The sequence below is a fragment of the Phyllostomus hastatus genome, unplaced genomic scaffold (genome assembly GCF_019186645.2).
Source record: "Phyllostomus hastatus isolate PE091 unplaced genomic scaffold, TTU_PhHast_1.1 phas_scaffold_78, whole genome shotgun sequence".
In the NCBI taxonomy this organism is placed as follows: Eukaryota; Metazoa; Chordata; class Mammalia; order Chiroptera; family Phyllostomidae; genus Phyllostomus; species Phyllostomus hastatus.
The window spans coordinates 112,635,391-112,659,577 of NW_025334041.1; the positions used below are offsets into that span (position 1 = coordinate 112,635,391).

The following is a 24,187-nucleotide window of genomic DNA, read 5'->3' on the forward strand; positions in this document are numbered from 1 at the left end:
AAATAAAATCTTAAAAAAAAAAAGAATTACAGACTCCTTTGGGGAAAGTTATGGTAATTAGTTTACCAGTGTTCTTGAGAGCTTATGATATACAAGCTTTCTTGTAAGTGTATCTTTGCTATTTTTAAGCACACTGAAATATGTGATTCAAAACTGGTTTATAAAAGAAACTTATTTCATTTCATATTTTTATGTTATTATACCTTTTTTCAGAAAAGTTACCTTTTGCCTCCCATTTTTATTTTTAGATGACCTCTTGGTACTTCATCTTTCCGACCTGATTCGCATGGCATTCATGGCTGCAACTGATCACAGCAACCAGCTGCGTATGGCTGGGCTCCAAGCACTTGAAGACATTATCAAGAAGTTTGCATCTGTGCCTGAGCCAGAATTTCCAGGTCATGTGATTCTGGAGCAGTATCAAGCTAATGTGAGATACTCTGTTTATTTAAAAACTTAATATTGATCTTTCAGGTGACCATTAAAGGAGTGAGGATCCACTGGAGAAATGTATTTGCAACTGTAACCTTTCTATTCATGTGGTAGGCATATCCCCACAGCCGTCGTCTGTTACATAGTTTGAATCAGCCCACAGTTGCGGAAACAATAGTACAACACTTGTCACTATTTTTAAGTAGTGATAGCACATTAGTGATAAACCTAGAATAGAAATTCCAGTCTGGCTTTCCTGTCTTGTGTTTTACATATTTAGCCAAGCCACTTAAAGATAAAGAGAACATTCAAAGAGTGCTGTGGATTTTGTTCCCATTGTTTTTATATGTCTAGACTTTCTTTGTAAGCCTTTTTAAAAACAAAAAGCAATTGTGCCCTGTATGCTGAAAGAAATTAACTGTTAAAAACAGCAGATAAAATATTACTGAAAGAATTAGTACTGTCAAAAAAATTTTTTATTTCATTCTAAACGGAGTTATTTCTCCTGAAGTTTATTCCTTTATCTGTGTTCTTCAAGTGAGGCGTATTTGATGTGATCCTAGTAATGCTGGGTTATGGAAAGGGAAAAGCTTATGTTAGCAAGGAAAGAATAAACTTTTTTTTACCGTGATTATACAAAAATCTTGGTTCTAGACATACCACAACTTATCTAAAAGCTGTGCTCAAACTTAAAATAAAGTGTGAATAATGTATAATCCCTTATTTTTCCATCATAAGTACAAGTGAGGAAGTTAGTTGCTAGCCCAACTGGCTACTGAAAACCTGTATATAATTGTTTACTCCCAAATACCCAACCTATTAGATTGAAGGTCATTTCTTTTTGTTAAACATTTTATTTAGAAATAAAATCAAACAGAAAAGTTGCAAGAATAGTACAAAAAACTGGCTTATACCCTTTATATCTGCCAATTGTTAATTTTGCCTCATTTGCTTTATTGTTGATTGTGTCTGTCTTTCCTCTCTTTACCCACACATACACTTTTATTTATAAACCTTTTAAAAGTAAATTATTTAAATCATGTGTCATTACCCTTGAGCACTTCAGTCTGTATTTCCAAAGGACAAAAACACTGTAGAACATAATCAAGAAGAGTTATCAATTTCTGAAAATTCAACATTGTTATACTATTTTTATATGATCTATCATATTACAGTTTTACCAGTCGACCCAATAATCTCTTTTGTAGCATTCTTCTCCTTCAGTACAGGACCCAACTACCACGTCTGCGGTTAGTTGAGTGTTGCAATACTAATACTGTGGTTAGTAGCCATGTGTCTTTAGTCACAGAGAGGGGTTCTGGGTTCATTTCTTCACTGCTGTTGATATACTTTCGCAGGTGTATCTCTAGTGAAAGGAAAGACATCTCAATTGGGAGTCGACTACATCTAATTCCTTATTTAGCTCTGACATATTAAATTTGATGTATCTAAGAATCTGTAACTGACGTTGGCTTATTAAAAGTAAAGCTCAAATTCCTTCACTTATTGCTATAACAACAGTACCTAAAATAAGATTTCTTGAACAATCATCTTTTCAAGCATCTCTTTTTGAGGTGGAATGATCTCTTCAGTTTTTTTAGTGACTGTGAATTTTTAGGACTAAGTTATTTAACAGAATTGATCCAGTTACATAAGATTCCCCCATGAAGTAAATATTGTTAGAAATATACTTAGGAAACATAGGGGAAAAAAAGATAGCAGTCTTTTTTATCTTTGGGAACACCTAACTTTGAAAATCCTGTCTACGATTTAACAAAAACAAAGGAAAAAAAAACAAAATTCATTGCCTATTTGGTATAGTACCCATATGGATTTGATAATGGTAACCTCCTAGAAAGCAAAAGAAAAACGACATGGCTGAGTTCAGTGTAACTGGAAAGAAAGATGACAGTGACATAATAAAAAAGAAAGGAACAAAGGAGTGTTTTGTGTGTTTTCATCTTCAAAGACAAAAGAGGCTTTATGCCGAGAACTTATTTTTAAAAATAAAATGCTTGCACTTTACTTTTCCAGGTGGGAGCTGCTCTAAGACCAGCCTTTTCACAAGACACCCCATCAGACATCATAGCTAAAGCCTGCCAGGTAAGAAGAAAGATACAGTTTTCTCTTGTTACTGTCTGTAAATTCACAGGTATCTTAGAATTTCACTTCCAAGAAAGAACATAGAAAAATTAAATAACATTTATTTTTATCTTGGTAATATAACAGTGACAGTTTTCTTTTTATTCTGCATCTAATAATGAAATAGAAACTGTTAATCACATTCCCTTTTTGTCATAACATTTATTTTTATCTTGGTAATATAACAGTGACAGTTTTCTTTTTTATTCTGTATCAAATGATGAAATAGAAATTGTTCATCGCATTCCCCTTTTTTTGTCATCACTGAGGACATGACTTTGGGCTACAGAAGCTCTTATATAACCCAGAAGCAAACAGAAACATGACAGTCTTAAGAGGAACTAAAATAAAAGGTCTCAAAATCTGCAATAATTGAAGAATGTATCATGATAATTAGGAGACAACAGATTTTTTTGATGACAGGCTGTGAAAACTCTATGAGTTTTTGGATATTAAATTGTCCAAAAGAATTTCACAATATGGATATTTCATTGCAAAATTAATCCCAGGGGATTAGCCTTACATTATTGTATCTGAAGAGAGTCACAAAAGCACATGTTCCTACACCTTTAATAAGTTTCTCTTTTTTATGCCTCATCTTGAAAAAGGATTCATGCATTAAGCTCTAACCTTTCAGAAATCAGATTCCTCATTTGTTCACCTAAGGATAGAATAGAAGTAATTCTCTCCTTGCATGTTTTCTGGAGTACAGACCTGTGGTCTGTCATTATTGTTTTGAATTCACAATCAAGCTACATGTGGGCTCTCTGGAGAAAATGTTCTGTGTTGCAACGATGATTTGAAATTTCTGACTTTGTTCTCTCTGGGACTGAATGGATTTGCCTCTTCCTTCCACTGTTAAGAGTTATTTCTCTGAAGCCAGCTGTCTTAATGGTGGCCTTAAGAAAAATGAACTCCTCCCACCAATCGCAGACCAGAGACAGAGGAGAGAGCCTTGGTTAAGAAAGAGGTCTGGGTGGGTCGTGGTACAGACTTTAGAGTGAGAGTAGATCATTTGCTTTGGAATGCCAGCAAACCTGAGAAGTCACAGTCACATAGCATAAGTGTATCCCGGTAATGTTTCAGAGCATAGCATTTAAGCAGAGGAAACCTCTCACAAAGCTTCTCATCATTAGAAAAGCAAAAGTTATTAAAATTTTATCTTGTGAATGAGTAGTATGACAATTTCCTGTTACTGAATTTGCCTTAAACATCTTGGTTCTTATGTGGCCCTAGCTGCTTCTTTTGATAAGCAGTTTCTTCTTTTATAGGGGCAGGCATACAATTTTGACCTCCTATCCTGTTTCTGGAAGAAAACCTGATTTTGCAAAAGGCGAAGCAGTGTTTCCTTATGGGAAAGTGAGAACTTGGCTTTAGGCAGATCATGAAACATGGCATCCCAGGGTAATTTTTAGATATTATAGGAAGACCCTCAACTGTAACACATTTGGGGATGGTAATCACTGGGTTAATCAAAACATTATTTAAAGCAGGTTGGGAATCATAAACATACTACACACTTTAAATATAGATTTCATAGATTTCATAGATTTTATAGATATAGAATGTATAAATATACATTCATTCACCATTCTTTTGATATAAGACCAAGATCTTTTCTCTGAATATGATCTTGCTGATTCAGTGTTGGCTTTTTCTTTCTACATTAACCAAACTCTATTGCAGTAGCTGCAGTTTCTAACTTGATGTTCTTTAAAGTGGAAAAAGAACTTGGGTCTTTGCAAAGTAAACTTAGTGCCTGCCTCAGTCTTTATACTTTTCCTCAACTTACAGTTGTATTTCTACCAAATTTCACAGAAGTATTCTCAAATCTCTCCAATATGTCTCATCTCTTTAGGAGTATTAACTCCTTATTTTTATACTTACATTTAGTCTTTTTCACTTTAAACATCATTTTCAACATTGTTTTGATTGGCATTTTATTTTGCCCTCAGTATGTTTATAATTGATCATCAATTTTAAAATATCCTTATTAATTTTTATTCAATTTAGTTTTTAATTCACTGAGAATAAGATTGTAAGAGAATAAAATAGTTACATATATATTTATTCTCAACTTTTAAAATGCTTTAAATATAGGAACACAATTCATTAACCATGATTCCATATCTAGATGCTCTGAAAGCCATAAGCTTTTTCATAATTTGTTTGGTAGCAAAACCTGAGCTGACCCCACTCATTTGGCCCTGACATGAAGCTTAGTGAGAATAGAATACTGACTAATCTCTTTTAGTTTTAGTGTGATTCATACTGCCTTTCACTTGATAAATATCCGTGTTTCAAATATGTGGTGCTGCCACACATCTTGGTTGGTGTCTTTCTTCATGAGGTCTTTGTACCTTGTTCCCTGTGCCAAAACGTTGTGATTTGTGCAACACGCCTTGGCCGGAGGATTTCAGATAAGATAGCAATGACTTGTAATTGTTGAGTAAAGCTGGCACTATCAGACCACGCCTTTCTTCTGGACATTCTTCCCTTGGATCCAGTTATCGCCACACTTCCCTGGTTTTCCTTTTGAGTTTCTAGCCTTTCAATTTCTTTCATTGTTTGTTCTTACTCAGTTTGTCCTGTTGGTGTAACTATTTTCCCTGTGTTCTGTCCTTAAAGCTTTTCTAAAAAATACATCAATTCCTGAACAGATTCACCTAGTAACATTGCTTTAGTTATCATCTTTGTGTGGAGCATTCCTGGGTCTACAAAGTTACCTTTGACTTTGCTCCTAAAATCCAGACCCAAGTTTCTAGCTGCCTGCTGAACATCTTTTCCCAAGTCTCTGGTACTTTAAACTCAACATGTCAAAATGTTCACAACCAGCCCTGGCTGGTATGTCACGTGGGCTGAATGTCATCCTGCAAAGTGAAAGGTCCCTGGTTCGATTCCCAGTCAGGGCACATGCCTGGGCTGTGGGGCGTATGAGAGGCAAACAACCGATTGATGTTTCTCTCGCACATTGATGTTTCTCTCCCTCTTTTCCTCCTTCCCTCTCTCTCTAAAAATAAATAAATAAAATCTTTTAAAAAATGTTCACAACCAAAATCATGCTCTCTAACTTCTTGTCTCCACTAAACTCTTCTATTTTCTTACGTTATCTCTCTTAGGCAGTGCTGTCGCCTTCCTTCCATTCACCCAAGTTAGCAGCTTTGGTAACCAGCATTTGGCAGCCTTTGATTCCTCACACTTTTTTGCATGTCCTGGTGCCCCACCAACTAAAAACATTTAATTGATTTTCAGACTGTGATTTCTACTTCCAGCTCTCTCCCCGATGCCCCTCCTTTTCCACTCCTTTCCCATTCCTTTCCCAGTTTGATCCCTGTCGTCTCTGTTCCATAATTTTGTAATAGTTACCTAACTGAAACACATTGCTTGCTGTCTGTACATATTTCTTCCTATGCGTAAGTACTGGAGCAGCCTTTATCCTGGAGCACAATTCTAATAATATCTTCCTGCTCGGAAGCCTTGGAAACTCATGATTGCTTACCGAGCAAGTCTGAGTTCAGTCCTAATGGAATTTAAATTGTACTGCAATCTAGTCCCAGTTAACTTTCCTACTCTCATCTCTTCCTCCATGTAACTCCCCTATGTGTCCTTCCTGAAATCTAAACATTCCCATTTTTCCTGCCAGAATTAATCCTTCCCTCCTGTTTTTTAAGTATACTATTATAGTCTTAAAAGTTCTCACAGTTCATTCAATCTGGCCCCTGAGGACAGGGACCAGAATTTTTCCTTTTACTTAAAAAAAAATCTCTTCTATAGCACCCAGAGTAACCCTTAGGCTGTAGTAAGCAGAAATGTTGTCAAGTTGAAGAATTATTCGTGACTGGCCTGATGTAGGTAGAAAATTTTTTCTGATAAAACTTTCGCCCAGTTAGACAATGGAAACATGATAAGTAAATATTATTTTGTTTTCTACATTAAGTGTATAATAAATTCCATGCTTGTTGTTTTGTTAGTCAAACTAATATTAAAGCATAGCTTTGGGGGTTTTTTTGTTTTGTTTTGTTTTGTTTTGTTTGCTTTGATTTGTGTTTCTTCCCTCAATGAAAATAATTTTATTTACTCTATTTTCCTATACATTAAATGTTCATTTTTTAATACAAAACCTTACAAAACTTTCTTTGGCTAGGTATGTAGTACATGGATCGGAAGTGGAGTTGTCAGCGATCTCAACGATCTTCGCCGAGTACACAATCTGCTTGTTTCTTCTCTGGACAAAGTTCAGGCTGGGAAAGGATCGTCCAGCCAGCTGTACCGAGAGAGCGCCGCAACCATGGAAAAGCTGGCTGTTCTCAAAGCGTGGGCAGAGGTAACCATGGTCTGTTGTTTTTGAACTGTTTCTCTATGCATGAGAAAATGTTTCCCTACTTTTACAGGTCTAAAAATTTTTATTTGATTTTCATGTTTTTTAAACTGTCCTTTAGCCCTGACTGGTGTGACTCTGTTGGTTGGGTGTCATATCACAAAGCAAAAAGTTACCAGTTCGGTTTCCAGTCAGGGCACATGCCTGGGTGGCAGGTTTGGTCCCCAGCTAGGGCATGTATGAGAAGCAGCCAACCCATGTTTCTCTCTCATATCAATGCTTCTCTTCCTCTTTTCCCAAGTCTCTGAAATAAATGAATAAAATCGTTAAAAAAAAGTCAGCTTTAGATCCAAATATATTTGTTCTTTCTCATTGAAATATATAAACTTTTATATCTCAAAAAAAACCTCTTATTAAGTCTTTGAAAATTATATTTTTCTATGAGTTTTTTTTTTGAAAACTTCTATATTGAGGAAGGGCTCCCCTTACTTACTATGGGGAAATTAGGCAGGGAAAACATACAGATATAAGTAATAGAAAATAATGTAGGCCGAGTCTTTTGCTTGATTAAACTTGCCATTACTCATTGATACCAAGGCTGTAGGGAGCTAGGGACTTTTGTGTTTTGTTTTTTAATAGCTGGTTATCTCTGGGAACATGTGACTTTGTCAGAAACGGTATTAAGTGAATAGGAACAAATTTTTTGGTTTATTTTCCTTATTAGGTATTATACAAGAAAAATACAAAAATTAGAAGCATAAGTGAAATGAAGAAAATAAAAACCACAATATGTCCAAAGAAACCTGAAACACCATTTCGAAAGAATATAAGCACCCCTAAGTTATTACAATGTTATTTACAGCAGTCAAGATTTGGAATCAGCTCAGGTGTCTATCAGTAGATGAGTGGATAAAACAACTATGGGACATTTACACAATGGAATACTACCAGGCCGTAAAAAGGAATAAAATTTTATCCTTTGCAACATTGTAGATAGACCTTGAGGATATCACACTAAGTAAAATGAGCCAATCAGAGAAAACCAAATACCATATGATTTCACTCATGTGGAATTTAATGAACAAACTGAACTAACAAGCAAAATAGAGACAGAATCATAAATAAAGAGCAGACTGACAGCTCTCGGTGGGTGTTTGGGGGATAGAGGGATTGAGCAAAAAAGAAAAAGCACTCTGGACATGGACAGCAGTGTGGAGATTGCCGGGGGGTGGGTAGAGATGGAAGAGGGTAGAAGGGGGATAAATGGTAATGGAAATACACACACACACACACACACACACACACACACACACACACAGAGATAAAATCCACACACAGTTCTATACCCGAGATTCATTCACTCTTTACACAAAACATCTAGTAGTTTTTAGGTGGGTGCCAGACACTGTGTCTAGGCACTGAGTGTCATAAAGTGGGGAAGATAGATCATTCAAAAAAGTTTAAAAGAACATTCCTTCTTTCAGCACGTTTTTCACTCCCCTGTCATTATATCAGTGTGTGAGTTCATTGAAGACGAAGGCTAGAACCACGTACTGTTTGTCCTCGTTGCCTCAGGTCCTCACACAACAGCAACAGTGAGGCAAGAATAAGTCTCTAGTAAGGATCTGAGGATTGAATGGTCAAATATACTGTGGTGCTGTGAGAGGTTTTTACAGTGTCAGCATGATAATAAACATGGGTGCAGGGGAAGCAAGCTTAAGACTACTAGAAAATATGAATGTGATATATTTATAATTTGAAATCCAAAGTTCTTATTCCTAAAATTAATTACTTTCTGTTCCTAAATGTTCATGGTTAGAATTTCTAAACTGATTGGAACTAATATAGGCCATTGCAGTGTTAAAGAATGCTTTTTCTCAAAAATGAAGATTCATTGTTTCCTGTAACCATTGTCTAGAACTTAGAATGACTGCTCCGTAGCTGTCTGCTATTGTCGGGATAGAGATAAGACCCTGCCTCCATGAAGCTTGCAGTGTAGGTGCACGCCCATGGACTTAATCACTGGGTACAGCGAGAACACTATGTAGGGGAAATCAGTTCTCTCAAGAATTTTACCTAGTGCAATTTTCTTTCTTCTTCTCCCCCTCAATTTTTTTGCTTTTTTAATGGATTCAGCTTTGTGTGTACTAGTTACCAAAGCTAAAAGGTACAAAAACAAAGAAAACAAATGAAAAGTAACTTCAACAAAGAGCAATCTTTAAAATTATGTTTCAGGAAGTTGCAAGTTTTAAAAAGTTTTAAAAGTTTTATTATATCTTTTTGGTTTTAAAAAGTGGAGATAAAGGATATAGATAATGTATATTACTAGTAAATTATATTCTTGGCTCAGCTATCTGTTGTAAAACCTAGGTCGCTAAGTATCACATAAGGACTATATAAGAAGGGGGGTTAGAAGGGTATTTATGGAAATCCGTCTCTGACTTCTCCGCCCTTTTCTTTGAATGCTGGATTGTGTCTAGTAAGTCTATGAAAGTGGAAATAGTAAACAGGAAATTATACCCTGTGGGAAAAAAGAAAAGAAAAACACATGTGAAAGGGGACTTGGTAAAGTAGAACAAGAGAAGCCAGAAAAAATTCAGAGGATCCTACTCAAGGGATATGTTCTGAGTGGAACACTAGTGAGAAGTCAGATCAATGAAAAGTGTAGCGTCCAAGTCAGGTAGCATTATTCCTCTGAGGTTATCGGGAAATCATGAGGTTGTATATTCTTTAGTATTTATATTCAGTTGCTTTTTGATGACTCCACTGCATGATCATAACAACTTAGATTATGCCATTTTAAAAAACTGTGCCATTTTTCTCCTCCTGAATATCTTACTAGGTATATGTGGTTGCTATGAATATTAAAAAGGAAGCAGAGTCTAAACCAAAAGGAGCAATTAAAAATACTGACGATGATGATGATGATTATGGCACCATAGATGAACTACCGCCAGATAGTTTAATAACACTTGTACAGCCTGAACTGCCAACACTCAGCCGCCTGTGGTTAGCAGCACTAAAAGACTATGCACTTTTGACTTTACCAGCTGAATTTGCAAGTCAGCTTCCCCCAGATGGTAAGTACTGCATTCAGAGTTTTGCTTTTATGGAGTTTCAGGTATAATTAAACAAAATGGAATTGCTGGAGGCTAAAAGCAACAGTAATAATGACATCTTAAATTTCTGTTGACTTCAACTTGGCATTCTCTCATTTAGAGCATGTTTCTCCAATGTTGAATTTGTGAGTTCAAACATAGTATCAAATTTACTTGTTAGCCAAAGCAAAAGTGTTCTCACTGTTATAGTACTAGCTATGAGCCAGGGTATTCTAAGTAACTATGCATAACAAGTCATTATGCATAAGCATGATGAAGTATATTGCTGTGCTGGCTGCCAATGTATGTGTGCAAGGACAGGTGAGGAAATCCTCAGTTTGGTAGTGGAAACAGGAGGTAGGGAAAAATGGCAAAAGAAAAGTCAAAAAGAAGCAGCAGAGCTCCCAGGCTGTGACAGAAAGAGAAGGTGATGAGGGTGTTTTGAGTCTCTAGCAAAAATGAAGATGAAGCCTGTGGCCAGAGGGTGGGGAGAGGTAGAGGATGCTCAGTGGCTTGGGCGGTTGCAAAGGAAAGGCTGGACGCTCCAGCATCAGTAAGGAAGAGACAGGTTCAGCAGCTGCAGGAAAGATGTTAGTTTTGGTGGCTTTGTAAGGAGGATAATCTCTTTGGTCAGGCTTCTCTTTCATATGTGCCATGGTCTGAATGTTTTTGTCCCCTTGGGAGTCCTTGTTAAAACCTAATGTCTGTCGCAGTGGTAGTAGGAGGTAGAGCCTTTGGGAGGTACTTTGGGCAGGAGAGTGGAGCCCTCATCAACAGGAGTAGTGCCCTTAAAAGAGGCCCCACCCAAAAAAGACCCCCCATACCTAGCTCCGTAACCCCTTCCGGCATGTGAGAACACAGCAAAAAGGTAAATCCAGAAAAAAGCTCTCAGTGGACCACGCTGGCACCTTGGTCTCAGACTTCCAGCTTCCAGAACTATGAGAAATAAACTTCTGTTGTGTATATGCCATCCAATTTGTGGTATGTTGTCACAGCAGCCCAAATGGACTAAGACAGTATGTAATGAGTTTTTTTAAGTTAGTCATGTGTGAGTGAACACTTAGAATAAAAGTAATATTTTTGATTGATATGATTGTTTTATAGGTGGAGCATTTTACACTCCTGAGACTATTGATACAGCCAGACTTCACTACCGGAATTCCTGGGCCCCAATTCTCCATGCAGTGGCACTTTGGTTAAACAGCACAGGATTTACATGTTCAGAGTCAGCAGAAGCTGCAGCCGTATCTGGTTTACAAAAACGTTCTGCAACTGTCAATTTAAACCAAGCATCAGGAGCAATGCCTAGTGCTAAGTCTTTACCAGAAATTAACAAAGACAGAATGCACCTGATTTTAGGTAGGTGAGCCATATTAATGTATTTTCGACATGTATAACTTCTGAAAAGTTGTATCGCTAGGGGAAACTTCCTTCTACCCTCTTAGGTTCTGTGACTGAACCAGGAATTAAACCACATAATACAGATTAACAGGAGAAAAGCATAGAAAGTAATTTAATATTTTTACATGTACACAGGAGTCTTTAGAAAGAAAATGAAGACCTGAAGTAGCCATTAGACCCCAAATCTTATCTACTATGTTACACAACGACACGGGGGTTTGGGCCAGGGGCAGCAAACTGTGGGACAGCAACTAGGAAGTATGTGGGAGAAACTAATGGAATATAAGCGTTATTTTAGGAGGTTGGTTTTACAGGTCTGTTTTGACATGGACTCCTAGTCTCTTGTGATAAGAATGTTCTTTTGCTGATACAGGGAGGGCACTTTTATCATGAAAAATGTTATGGCCTGCTTTGAGTAGAAGAGTCAGAAAGCCCTTCCTACCTATACCTGCTGTTTCTCCAGTACCGTCAGCTCAAAATAATCAGTATACCAAAGAGGCGTATTTTGATGTGGGATGATCTGACCTCCTTCATGTCTTTCTTTTTAATGCTATGGAAAATTTTACATAGCACAAGTCTGAGAAGGAAAGGAGGATTTTAAGCACATTTTCAAAGTTGTTAGCTGAATTTTTAATCTAAAAACTTAATTGTTAAAAACTGCTGTAAAAATTATGACCATCACATTTATTCACAGAGCAACATTCTTTCAAGAAACAAAATAAACTTCTTTTTTTAACAACATTTTTTGTTTTGTTTTTGGCTTGGCACTTACCAGATTGTTCCATGAGGAAATAATAAACTGCAAAGTTAAAGTAAATTGGAATAAATCTTAGTCTATAATGGCTTTATTGATGTTATACATCATAATGAAGCTCTTAGTCATCTTATATTTTTTGGGAGGGAAAAGGAACATACTTGTTAATGCAAAATTATAGAGTTTGTCAGTAGATTTCATAAATGAAAATATAAAAAAAAATTTGTATGTTTTATACAAAACAGTGATCTTACCGTTATGCATATTAAGAGCAATTGTAACCCATGATATTCATTGTGCCTTGGCATTTAAAAACTTTGCAGGCATGAAAATACTTTGGCAACCATTTAATGAAATGTAAGTTTATAGTTTTCATAAATATATTCTTAATGTATTATGTTTAAATGTCCTAGAAATAAAAAGAATTGAATATCTTCATAGATAGATAGATAGATAGATAGATAGATAGATAGATAGAATGAATATCTTCTTAGGTAGATCTTAGAACTACCTCCCCACCTCCAATTTGATTAGTAACATAATCGCAAAGCTATAATCTATGTTAAGTTTAGCTGCTTATTTTGGAAACTATTTTGAACTCTACTTTAAGGCATTAATAAATATATGTTAAAGTAATTTGTTAAAAAAGTAAATATGAATAGAGAAAAATGTGGTATGAAAGCAATCGTGTTTTTATATCGACAAACCTGTGGTCTTATTTTGTACACCGCAGGTGTGAGCATACAGTTCCTTTGCTCCCCTAGACCCGAGGAGCCCGTTGAACACGTTGCAGCGTGCCTGCAGGCCTTACATACCTTACTAGATTCTCCTTACGCCCGGATCCATATTGCAGAAGACCAGGTACAGTCTGTTCCTATAGATAGATAATTCTATGCTTTGTTTTCATGATATTTATCTTAAGATAATTTTCTCACTTATGAAATCTTTTATAGTAATTACTCAGGATTTTGGCTTTATTTAAGACGCCATACTCAATTTGGGATGTCCAGGCACAACTACACTGGTGACCATCACTATGCCTCCTTTGATTTATTCATTAGCAGACAAGTAAAACTAAAAACTTAAGGGATGACCTCAGTCCCAGTTTATGATTCTACTGATAAAGGGCTAAAATAATTTATAAGGCCATTAAAGAATTGATGCTACTTTTAAATGTTGGAGGAAGTTTTCTCTCTCACTTAATGCAGGGTTTTTATTGTTTTGTTTTGTTTTTTTGCACTGGCTCAAGTACTCATCTCAACGGTCTAATGATGGACTTTTCCTCATTTCTGTATGGATTATTTAGAGGACTTGATCTATGTTTAGAATGGGTTTGATGTGGAAGATAGTGAGCAAAGGCTTAAAGTGAGTAGTGATAGATTTGAAATAGTTGCTGAGATGAATGGGGAGGGACTACTAGCAGTGCCTAGAATCTCTGGTAGACACCTCTTGGGTGCTCAGTTAGGCTGAAGATCAAAAGCTTGGATGTCACTGGATTCTCACAATACTGCTTAGTTCAAATAGAGTTAAGAAATAGGAGAGCAATCATTTTTAATATAAAACTTATTTAATTATATACATAACAAAATAATTTGTTGACTGAAAATATGTTGAGATAAAATGTAACCATTTCTCAAGACTGTGATAATGTTTTTATCTGGTACATAGTCTGATGTGCTAATTTTAGCTACCAGATTTATTTATTTTTATATGCATATTTTCTTAGATTTTAATAATATAAATTTATCCTTTGAAATGAAAATTAATTAAATGTATCTGTATTAACTCATAACAGCTGATTGGTGTTGAGTTGCTGAGTGTCTTGCACCGCCTCCTGTTGACCTGGAATCCCCCATCCGTTCAGCTGCTGGTCACTGGGGTCGTACAGCAGATAGTGAGAGCTGCTCAGGATTATCTGCAAGAGAAAAGAAACACTCTAAGTAAGCACTAGAAATTACACTAACTTTGACGTAGATCTTATTTGTACTCTCATTTTCAAAATACTAACGTCAGGAAGATTTTTTTAAAATAAAAAATTAATCATACATTGAGATTTGCGATCAACTTTGCTTTCATTAAAAAGAACCACATGAAATTGCTGATAGTCAACTACTTTTCACATTCAAAGTGTCAGCTTCATAAGGTTGCACTTAATATATGTGTTACTTCTGTTATGAAATACATTCCTTTTTTTTTTAAGATTTTATTTATTTTTAGAGAGGGGGGAATGGAGGGAGAAAGAGGAATAGAGAAACATCAGTGTGTGGTTGCCTCTGGCATGCCCCCAACTGGGGACCTGACCCACAACCCAGGCATTTGCCATGACTGGGAATTGAACTGGCGACACTTTGGTTTGCAGGCCCGCGCTCAATCCACTGAGCTGTACCAGCCAGGGCATGGAATACATTCTTAATAAAAATATCTAATAAATTTTTTTCAAGTAAAAAATGCATTGTCTTTTACTTTTAAGAGAGGTCAATAAACAGAATTCTAATAAGGCAGATAATTATTCTGAAAAAGACATGGTATATCAATAGACATTCAGTTATAAATTCTTTTGAAAGAGTTTCTCAAATATATGTATTGTGTGGTTTTATCTACAATTTGTTGTCATTATAATTATTTTGCTGGAAATTTCACCAAATTTTCTTTTGCTCAAGATGAAGATGATATGGAAAAAGAGTCCTGTCCCGTGTTGGGAGAAGGAGGTGACAGCGGTGGCCTTATTCCTGGAAAATCTCTTGTGTTTGCAACTATGGAGCTGTTGATGTTCATTTTAGTGCGGCACATGCCACACCTCAGTACGAAGATGTCAGACTCCCCAAGTCACATAGCCACTAAAACCCGGCTGTCGGAAGAAAGTGCTCGTCTGGTGGCAGCCACAGTCACCATACTCTCTGACTTACCGTCCCTGTGTTCGCCTGCTGGTACAGTATTGGTCACTGTTTGAAAGTGCGTTATGTTGTGGTAGACAAAGATGAGCTTGCTTTTGATTTTAAGCACTATTATGACTTATTTTCCCCTTAAGTCTCAAGTGTGAAAGAAGAGGTTGTTTTTTTAAGGGTGTATTTATATTTAGGAGCCTACAAAGATTTTAAAAAGCCAAAACCCAAGATACTCTTTTCAGATGTATTTCTGACAAACTTCAACAAAAAGATAGAACCACACCATGAGGGAAGACACTGAATTTTAGCAGATAAGCACAAGGTGGAATTACTTTAGGAATTACTTTAGATCAGATCCTTTAGAGTCTGATCTGGTTGCCACTTTGAGCAACATTGACAAACTAAAGAAAGTCAGTGGAGAATGATAGCCAACTCTAAGGAGTAACTGAAGAAATTGTAATAGCTAAAAAAGATAATAGCTGTCTGCACTTAACTAAAGAACTACTGAATGGAGAAGTAGACGTCCCTCTGTTTATCCAGAAGGTAGAAATGGTATTATCGGGAGACATAAAGGTAAATTTCAGCTCAACATAAACCCACAGATGTGAAAATAATAGGCTTTGCAGGCAGAATACAATCACAGAAAGGGAGAGTTGTGACAGGAGTCCGTCATTAAGTGGGAGGTTGAATTCCATGACCTTGAAGCTCTTTCAGCTACAAATCTAGGATTCTGTCATTTCTTTCTCTCCTTTAACCCTCACCTGAGGATATATTTTTATTGATTTGAGAGAGGTGGGGGAGGGATGGGGGCTGTATGGAGACCAAGACAGATAGACATTGGTCTGAGAGAGAAACAATGATTCGTAGCATCTTATACATGCCCCAACCAGGCATTGAACCTGCAACCTAGATATGTGCCCTGACTGGGAATCGAACATGTAATTTTTTGGTGTATAGAAGGATGCTCCAACCAACTGAATCACCTGGCCAGGGCAGATTCTGACATTTCTCGTTTGCTTACCCACATACTCTGTATATCATTACCTGGCTTGCTTAGGCTGACTTTTGTACACTGAAGATTGATTACACATCTTAGAATTGCTATAAGATTCACCAAGTTACTCAGATATTTTTCAAGGTGTGGATATGGTAGTGTTTTCCATCTTCCTTTCTTAATTTCATTATGAAGGGCATGAAATACTAAATAGATAAAGTAATGGAAATAATAAAAACAAGGCTAGTCAGAAAAAAAAGAAAATACTGTTTTCTTTGAAATGAATTGCCACTTATTTTCTTTTTCAAACAATGAACTATAGTAAGAGTGATGCAATCAATTTTGTATAGAAAAGGAAAAGAAATAATATTAAACCACAATCAATTGTAAAAAATATGAACAATTGAAACAACTGAAATATGGGAACTAAAGTAGTTATGAGTAACCCGCTTTGTTTTGATTTCAGGATGTATGACAATTCTGCCCACCATTCTGTTTTTAATTGCAAGGATATTGAAAGACACAGCAATAAAGTCTGCAGATAATCAGGTTCCTCCACCAGTTAGTGCAGCTCTTCAAGGGATTAAAAATATCGTGACACTGTCATTGGCCAGAACGGAGGACACTCAAAAACAGTGGACAGCTCTCATTCGTAGTACCCTTGCATGCATCCTGGAATATTCACAACCAGGTAACCTAGTCAGAGTTTAATGTTTTTCATCGATAGGCTCTCTCTTCTCTAATACCTAATTAGTTAAATGAGCTTGTGAGGAGAATTGCTACATAACACTGAATCAACTCAGAGAGGTGTTCTGGTCATGTCTTTCAGATGTGAACTTTAGTGCCCTTTCTGGATATGGACTCTAAATGCCCCTGTCTTAAAACTTAGATACATGTTGGGAGGTTTGGTACAACCCCATTATTGCCTAAGTACTTCCTCACTTTCTGGCTCTAAGATACAGTGGGCTCATGTTGTATTATCCCTGTTACTGAAGTCACAATTTAAGAATAAAATGTTAATTTTCTGACAAAAAAATTGCTTGCAATGGTCCCAACTCTGAATAAGAGATTATTCTCATTTCACCTAGAGGAATGTTGCTACTGTGGAGTTCACAAGTTTTTAACATGTATGGCTAAGGTTATTGTAGATTGGTTGAATCCTTTGAATTTTACATCATTTTTATTCTTTATATTATGTAATGGACTATTGTTCCCTCATTATAAGAGAAACATACTGGTGTATATCAAATATATATGTAATTTTGATAAAGGACTTGATTATCATTAGGTATTTGCAGCTGCCAAAATAACCCAAATTCACATATATAGAATGTTGGTAGGTTCAGCTGTGGAAGAAATGATAATCATAAAATAGTTTGTCTCTTATTTTATGTTTGCTAGTATTGTTCTTTAGAATAAATGTACATATTTTATTTCTAATTATATACTCTATTTCATTAGGTTTATCATTTCTGAATAAATGATTGAAATAGCAAGAAATTCTTTTAAAATTATGAGATTACTATGTTCAGGAAATTGTGCAAGATTTTTTTTTACTTATGGTTGTATAGAATTTATAGAATTTCACATTCATTAAATATGAAGGTGATATCACTAAGAAAAGTCTTTTCTGGATTTTTAAATTACTTAGAATATCTTACCAAAATCATTTAACTTTGTTGGAAGGAGAGTATTTGGAAATGTTTGATTAATCTAAACTCAAAAAAAGTTAAATGACTTGTAAGTAATTTTATATTTCCGTATTATCTTTCTTATCTTTCATATCTAAGTTTTTGATATTAGAGTTCTTATTAGGATTTATGCCTGACTTTTTTCAATTAATATTGTACCATCCAGAAAAACAAGGAAAAAGACTTGAATATAGAACTTCTAATAAAGTATCTCCTCTTTCCTCAATAGCAGATGAGCTCTATTCATGAAGTTGTTTATGGGCTGCGTTAGATTGAGACACACACTGCTATAAATGTTGCTGGGGAGAAAGAGGGTTATTGTTCAAGATTGAAATTCCAAAGCACTTGAGAAACAGCACACTGCTTTCATTTGTCATAGATTTCAGTATTTCCTTGTTCGTCTGTTTCAGAAGATTCCGTGCCTGTGCCTGATGAAGTAAGCATGCTGACGGCAATCGCACTGTTCCTGTGGTCTGCTGGTAGTGAGATAATAGGAGTCCAGTCGTTACAGAACGGCTGCATGAACAGATTTAAAAATGCATTAAATTCATGTGACCCGTGGGTAAGTTGTACTTAAACGTAGAGGTGATAAATATTCCGCTTTATCAGGAACATTTCAGATTGATTTGTTAAAATGAGTGATGTAGCAAATGAAAACCTAATATTTATTCTGGAACCTTTTAAAATGGAAAAACTCAAAAAGATCAGAAGGTTTAGACAACGGGGAGGTACTTATGTGTATGTTAATTTACATGTGCAAAAATTCAACACCTAAAATACTTGGTTAGTTCTGGCTTATGTTGATAGAGATTTTACGTGAATCTATGATTGTATTTTTCACTGTTTACTTAATGACACCAAGGGCATTAAAAGATAGATTTATTTTATTACCTGTTTTAATGAACCATTTGGAAAGTAGTTTTTTTTTGTTTGTTTGTTTGTTTTTTCAGAAAAAATGTTTTATTGTTTTACAATGTTGAAATCTAAAGTAATGTTTCTCAAATCTGCTACACATCTGAAAAATTTCAGTTTAGTAACATGATCCTAGACTTTACTCCTGTGTCCCTGTATCAGAGATCTGTATTTGAAAAACACCCCGGGGATTTAGTTCCGGCAAGGTTCAGCACCCCTCCTCTCCCAAAGGCTGAAGCAGGTTCATTCCACTGTTTGTCCTGTATGTTAATGGACCTTCCTTTCTTCCCTTGCTTCCTTCCTGTTTTTTTTTTTTAATTAATATAGAGTCTAATCTAAAATTGATCCAAGGAGACCTTACTTTGTAGGCCTGGAAAACCTAAATTGGCATAAGCAGTCATTTCCAGGGAACTCAAGTAGAGTTGAGGTGCCTAAGCAATGTGGGAGAGGCTAAAGTGGGAGGGACAATTGTATTAAAAAAAGAATTAAAAAAAATGAAAATGTCTGGTGTTTAGCTTCTCCTACACTATAGAAATGTACAAATTTTATAAGCACGGTACTTTGGCAGTTAACCTACAAATAATATTTATTTGACTAATTTACTTTCAGTTATTTTTATTTCATTAGCTTATTAGCAGTCTCATTATTCTACTCTATAAGTAGAAAGTGTCATTGCCTGGTCCTGCATTTCTGTTTTCATTCCGCAGTATCACATCTTTTCAGTATGTATTAAGATGCAATGTGATTGTCCAGCAGATAAGAACTATTACACATGTTAAGTAACACAATGATTTTTTTATATAGGTTCAAGCCAAATGTTACCAGCTTCTCCTCTCAGTCTTCCAACATTCCAACCGTGCCCTTTCAACTCCCTATATCCATTCATTAGCTCCAATAGTGGTTGAAAAGCTAAAGGCTGTTGAAAGAAATAGACCAACCAGTAACACAGAGCTTTTAGCTGTTCAAGAAGGAATCAAAGTTCTTGAAACATTGGTTGCTCTTGGGGAAGAACAGAACAGTAAGTATTTTCTTATAAAAGCCACTGGTCTGAAATGATCTATATTATATAAATCACATTTGATATTAGACACAGGCTATTGCAACAGTGAAACTAAATCTGAGGCTAATGCTATGCAAAAACCAAAGGTAGCTATCAAATAAAAAAAATGAATCAATGTATAAGATATTGAGTTTCTTAAAAATGCTAATAACTTACTCTAACTCTTAAGAGTCTTGCTATAGTACAAAAATCTGTATTCTGAGTGAAGCAGTCCATTAAAAAAATGAAAAAATCTTGATGATGTGTATTATCGATATATCTCACTAATACTGCAATACATAGTTATTTACATATATATTTACCATACATAGTGTTAAGTAATACTACAAGTAGTTATATAAAATATAGTAATATGATTCCAAAAGGATAAATTTTCAGCTTTTAAATTTATTTTATCACTCCACTTTTTTCACACATTATTTACAAATGTTAATTTTTATTTTTAACTTTGCAGTATCCACTATAGAATCAGGCTGTGAATTTTTTCTTACCCCAAATGATCAAGGTTACAAACTGAAAATAATAAATTAGACTTGACTATTAACTCTTCTCCATCATCTTCATTCAGTCTATTACTCCAAACTTGTCCTCTCTGTTTTTGGAGCTTCTCTAGGATTCTAGAGAAACCTGCTTCCTATTCTTGTAAATAGATAATTATAATAGTTTACTAGCAGAAATTCCCATCAGATGTATCTAAAACAATTTTTTTCTCCCTTGTTTAAGACTTTTGAGTAATTTCCTCTTGCTTTACTTCATCAAGTTCAAATATTTTTGCTTGGTTTTCAGAGCTTTTTATTCTGTTCCCCAGTGTGTGTACCTATAAACCTGACCAGTCCAATTTTCTCACTCTGCTTATTTTAATCCCTATACAATGTTGGTTGTATCTTCACTCTCTTCGGGTGTTTTTTTTCCTCTCCCTTTTTAGATAACTCTACTAAACCTATGTCAGGTCTCAGTTCTTCAAATATTGCCAGGTTATTCAGCTACTCCGATATTTTCCTTCATTCAGTTTCTTTGGTGGTTGTAATCTGCCTTATGTTATGGCCTTGCTATTTTAAAATAATTACTAAAACTATAAAATCCTAAAGTATTGCTCAACTGCATCTTTTGATGACCTCTGTATCTCCAATGTTACCTATAGTTTTTTAGCACATAGTTCTATAGTTCTCTGTGCTGTATATGTATGCTCTTCAACTAGGTAATAAAAGCGTTAGGTAGATGTAAAGTATATATTTCCTAAAATGCTTGGCACATTTTCAGATACTTGATGAGTTCTTAAATAATTTATAATAGATTTTTTACAATTAATTATATTTTAACTGTTAAAACCAAAAGCTCACCTTTTAACCTACTGTTGAAAAGCTCTTCTGGACAGAAAACTGTACTTGAACAACTATTAAAATAAAATTTTAAAAATTTTAAGAAAAAAAGGAAAAGCTCTTCTGCTTTAGTAAGCACAACATGTACTAAAATAATTTCATATTATTTGATAATTTACCATTATATTTTCATTATAAAAGTCAGCCTTATTGTATAGTATTACTATCATTTTTGTGAGGGAACATGAGGTAAATCTGGCTGATTGGAGGATTTGCTTGGGACTTTTAATATTTCAGGTAGACATCTTCTGAAATTTTAATGTGAAAAAAATTCAATAGTTAAAAACTTCTGAATGGTCTCCAAGAGAAAAGGTGCATGTATGTTTATTCACGCATTCAACAAATAGTTATTGGACACCTTACCATTTTCTAGGTACTGTTCTAGACATGGATGATTCAGTGTGAAATAAAACACACAAAGCTCTCACAGAGCTTACATTCTAGAGGGAAACCACAGCCAACACCTTCTCCCTCTTAGATAAGTTTTATTGCTTTTATGTATAGATATAAAATATGTATATATAGGGTAGATATATCTCTGCATAATTTTACATAGAGGTAAAAATGGCTAAAACTATATTAATTTTAGGTGTAGGTATAATGGTGAGATGCACAAATGAATAGATGTTGTGGAGAAAAAAATGCAGGAGGGAAAGAGGAAGTTCCCGGCCAGAGTGAGGTTGGGGTTCTGGAAAGGCCCCAGTGATGATTATCTTTGGTGACATCAGTGAGCACTGTATCCCACATTCTGTGTCAGATGTTTCCTGCTCCCCTGCAGCCTCGGCTTTGACTTCATGTATTGCCATTCTACCACAATTAACATTCATTAAAGCTGGGGAAAGCATTATTCTCAATGTTCATTATAAGACACACATACATATGATTACATATTTTTTAAAAGAAAAATAGCAGCTTTAATGAAATTTATATTCCAGGATGATGTCGTTAATAGGGAAAGACAAAGAGACTAGTAAAGGGGATTAAGTCTCCAGTAAGTCTTTTTTTAGGGCTTAGAGTTTATGTCAGCCAGGCATGGGTTCTTGTTTTTAATCCTAGCGTGTATGTTTCCCTTCTTTTTGAAAGATTTTTTTCCCTTCGCTTATTGCAAGGGAATGATGAAATGGGAAAGAGCTGTATTTCTGTTTTAAAGAGAAGGAAATATCTTGTTTTAGTTAAATCATAGTAAATAGATGCTGTTCAGGTTCCTGTTCCCTGCTCCAGCCTCCCTATTCTGAATTACCCTTAAATATTCCACAATCTTACTTTCGAAATACATTCTACCAGATGGCAGTTGTAAAAGGTTTATTTCTTTTTAATCTCTTAAGTACTGTTTTTTATTTTTTTAAATATTTTATTTATTTATATCTAAACAGAGGGGAAGGGAGGGAGAAAGTCAGGGAAACATCAATGTGTGGTTGCCTCTCACACGTCCCCAGTGGGGACCTGGCCCACAACCCAGGCATGTGCCCTGACTGGGAATCGAACTGACAAGCCTTTGGTTCACAGGCTGGTGCTCAATCCACTGAGCTATACAAGCCAGGGATAAGCATTGTTTTTAAAATAAAAATTTACACACACACACACACATATATATATCATATACTCTTAACAAGCCTGATTTCCAACCCTAACAATAACATAGCTTGGGCATTTGGTATATATTTAATAATAATTATGAGTTATCATTGAGGTCTAAAGAAGATTATGCATGTTTACTTATATTTTATTATGATTCAGACTACTGTACCTAGTTTTAAAAATAAAGTTTACTGTCATTTTCAGATTTATGAGCATCATCGGACTAACCTTGTTATTTGCAGGAGTCCAGTTACTTGCTCTTCTAGTTCCCACTTTGATCTCTTACCTGCTGGATGAAAATTCTTTTGCCTCAGCAAACACAGCCTCCAAAGATCTTCATGAGTTTGCACTCCAGAATTTAATGCATATTGGACCTCTGTATCCACATGCTTTCAAGACAGTAATGGGAGCAGCTCCCGAGTTGAAAACACGTCTGGAAACTGCTGTTCGAGCAAGCCAAGCCAGCAAAGCTAAAGCCGCTACCAGGCAGCCAGCCCCTACTATGCCTTCTGCACCAACAATTAAGCTAAAAACAAGTTTTTTTTAATTTGCTGTTCCATTTATTTTTATTTATATTGTCAACTAGAAGCTAATTGTGATAGCCACTGAATCATTCCAGACTGTAGGTTTTACTTTATTTGTATATTGGTATTGTATGCTTCCAGGTAGGTTAGGTGAAATAATATTCACACTGCTTTCTTGTGTTGAAGGAGTGATTTATTCTTTATAATGTGGTAAATGTGCTTTCATTTTTCTCCTAATACTGTTTCTGTTTTATTAATTAATTTATTTTTTAAACACTGAGCCAGACTTGTAAATTTAAATGTGAAAAATAATTATATCATGTAGTTGGGCTGCTTATTGATATTATCAGAAAAAATAGGTAGGATTCAGCACATGTCATGAAAACTTTAATTGTAAAACAGCAGAATTTAAATTTTGAAGTGAGCAAAATAATGTAAAATGTCTGTTTTGTAGTGTATATAATATGAATAGTCACATTTTCTTAGCATTTCTCAAAATGTCCTTACCTTTCTAACAGGTCTTTTTACTTCCATATTAAATTACTAAATTATGCTTGTGTATTTTTTAGTTGTTAACTAAATTAAAACTTTCATTTAAGATCCATTAAAATATTCTAGATGTGGAATAATAGTCTGCTTTTTTTTAATGGCTAAAATTTGGCCTCAGTTATGTTTTGTAATTACAGAGCCTTGAGTTCTGGCTATGATGGTTAGTTTCATTCATCAAATATTTATTGAGTGCCTACTGTGGATAAGGCATCAAGCTAAGTGCTTCAGGGCATACAAAAGTGAATTAGCCGTAATAATAGTTATGCCAATGTCCAATGCAATGGCAGTCGTACAATATCAAATAGGTAATTGATGAAATAATGTTTGCCACCAGTGTTATATTGACTGTATTCAAAAGTAAGTCATCTTTCTGAACATTTATACCTATTTGTCATCTACCTCCTCTGTAATCTCTCATACCCCCAACAATTGGCAGCTTAAAAATCTTTGCCTTTCTTCCTCATTCAGTA

At 35.3% G+C, this 24,187-nt stretch overlaps 1 protein-coding gene across 2 annotated transcripts in view; it reads left to right on the plus strand.

The window, feature by feature from the left end:
* The window catches only part of HEATR5B (HEAT repeat containing 5B), a 70,544-nt gene extending 46,750 nt beyond the window's left edge, over nucleotides 1–23,794 (plus strand). The window contains exons 25-36 of one of the 2 annotated variants that reach the window (XM_045827793.1): nucleotides 249–430; nucleotides 2,467–2,535; nucleotides 6,719–6,898; nucleotides 9,735–9,972; nucleotides 11,095–11,349; nucleotides 12,879–13,006; nucleotides 13,941–14,085; nucleotides 14,806–15,072; nucleotides 16,491–16,715; nucleotides 18,126–18,277; nucleotides 19,432–19,645; nucleotides 22,887–23,794. In XM_045827793.1, the coding sequence (XP_045683749.1) occupies nucleotides 249–430; nucleotides 2,467–2,535; nucleotides 6,719–6,898; nucleotides 9,735–9,972; nucleotides 11,095–11,349; nucleotides 12,879–13,006; nucleotides 13,941–14,085; nucleotides 14,806–15,072; nucleotides 16,491–16,715; nucleotides 18,126–18,277; nucleotides 19,432–19,645; nucleotides 22,887–23,191 (2,360 nt within the window). In that variant the 3' untranslated portion in view covers nucleotides 23,192–23,794. The remainder of the gene's footprint in view (nucleotides 1–248; nucleotides 431–2,466; nucleotides 2,536–6,718; nucleotides 6,899–9,734; nucleotides 9,973–11,094; nucleotides 11,350–12,878; nucleotides 13,007–13,940; nucleotides 14,086–14,805; nucleotides 15,073–16,490; nucleotides 16,716–18,125; nucleotides 18,278–19,431; nucleotides 19,646–22,886) is intronic. The other variant, XM_045827794.1, reaches the window with a different exon arrangement.
* Nucleotides 23,795–24,187: the final 393 nt, after the last annotated feature.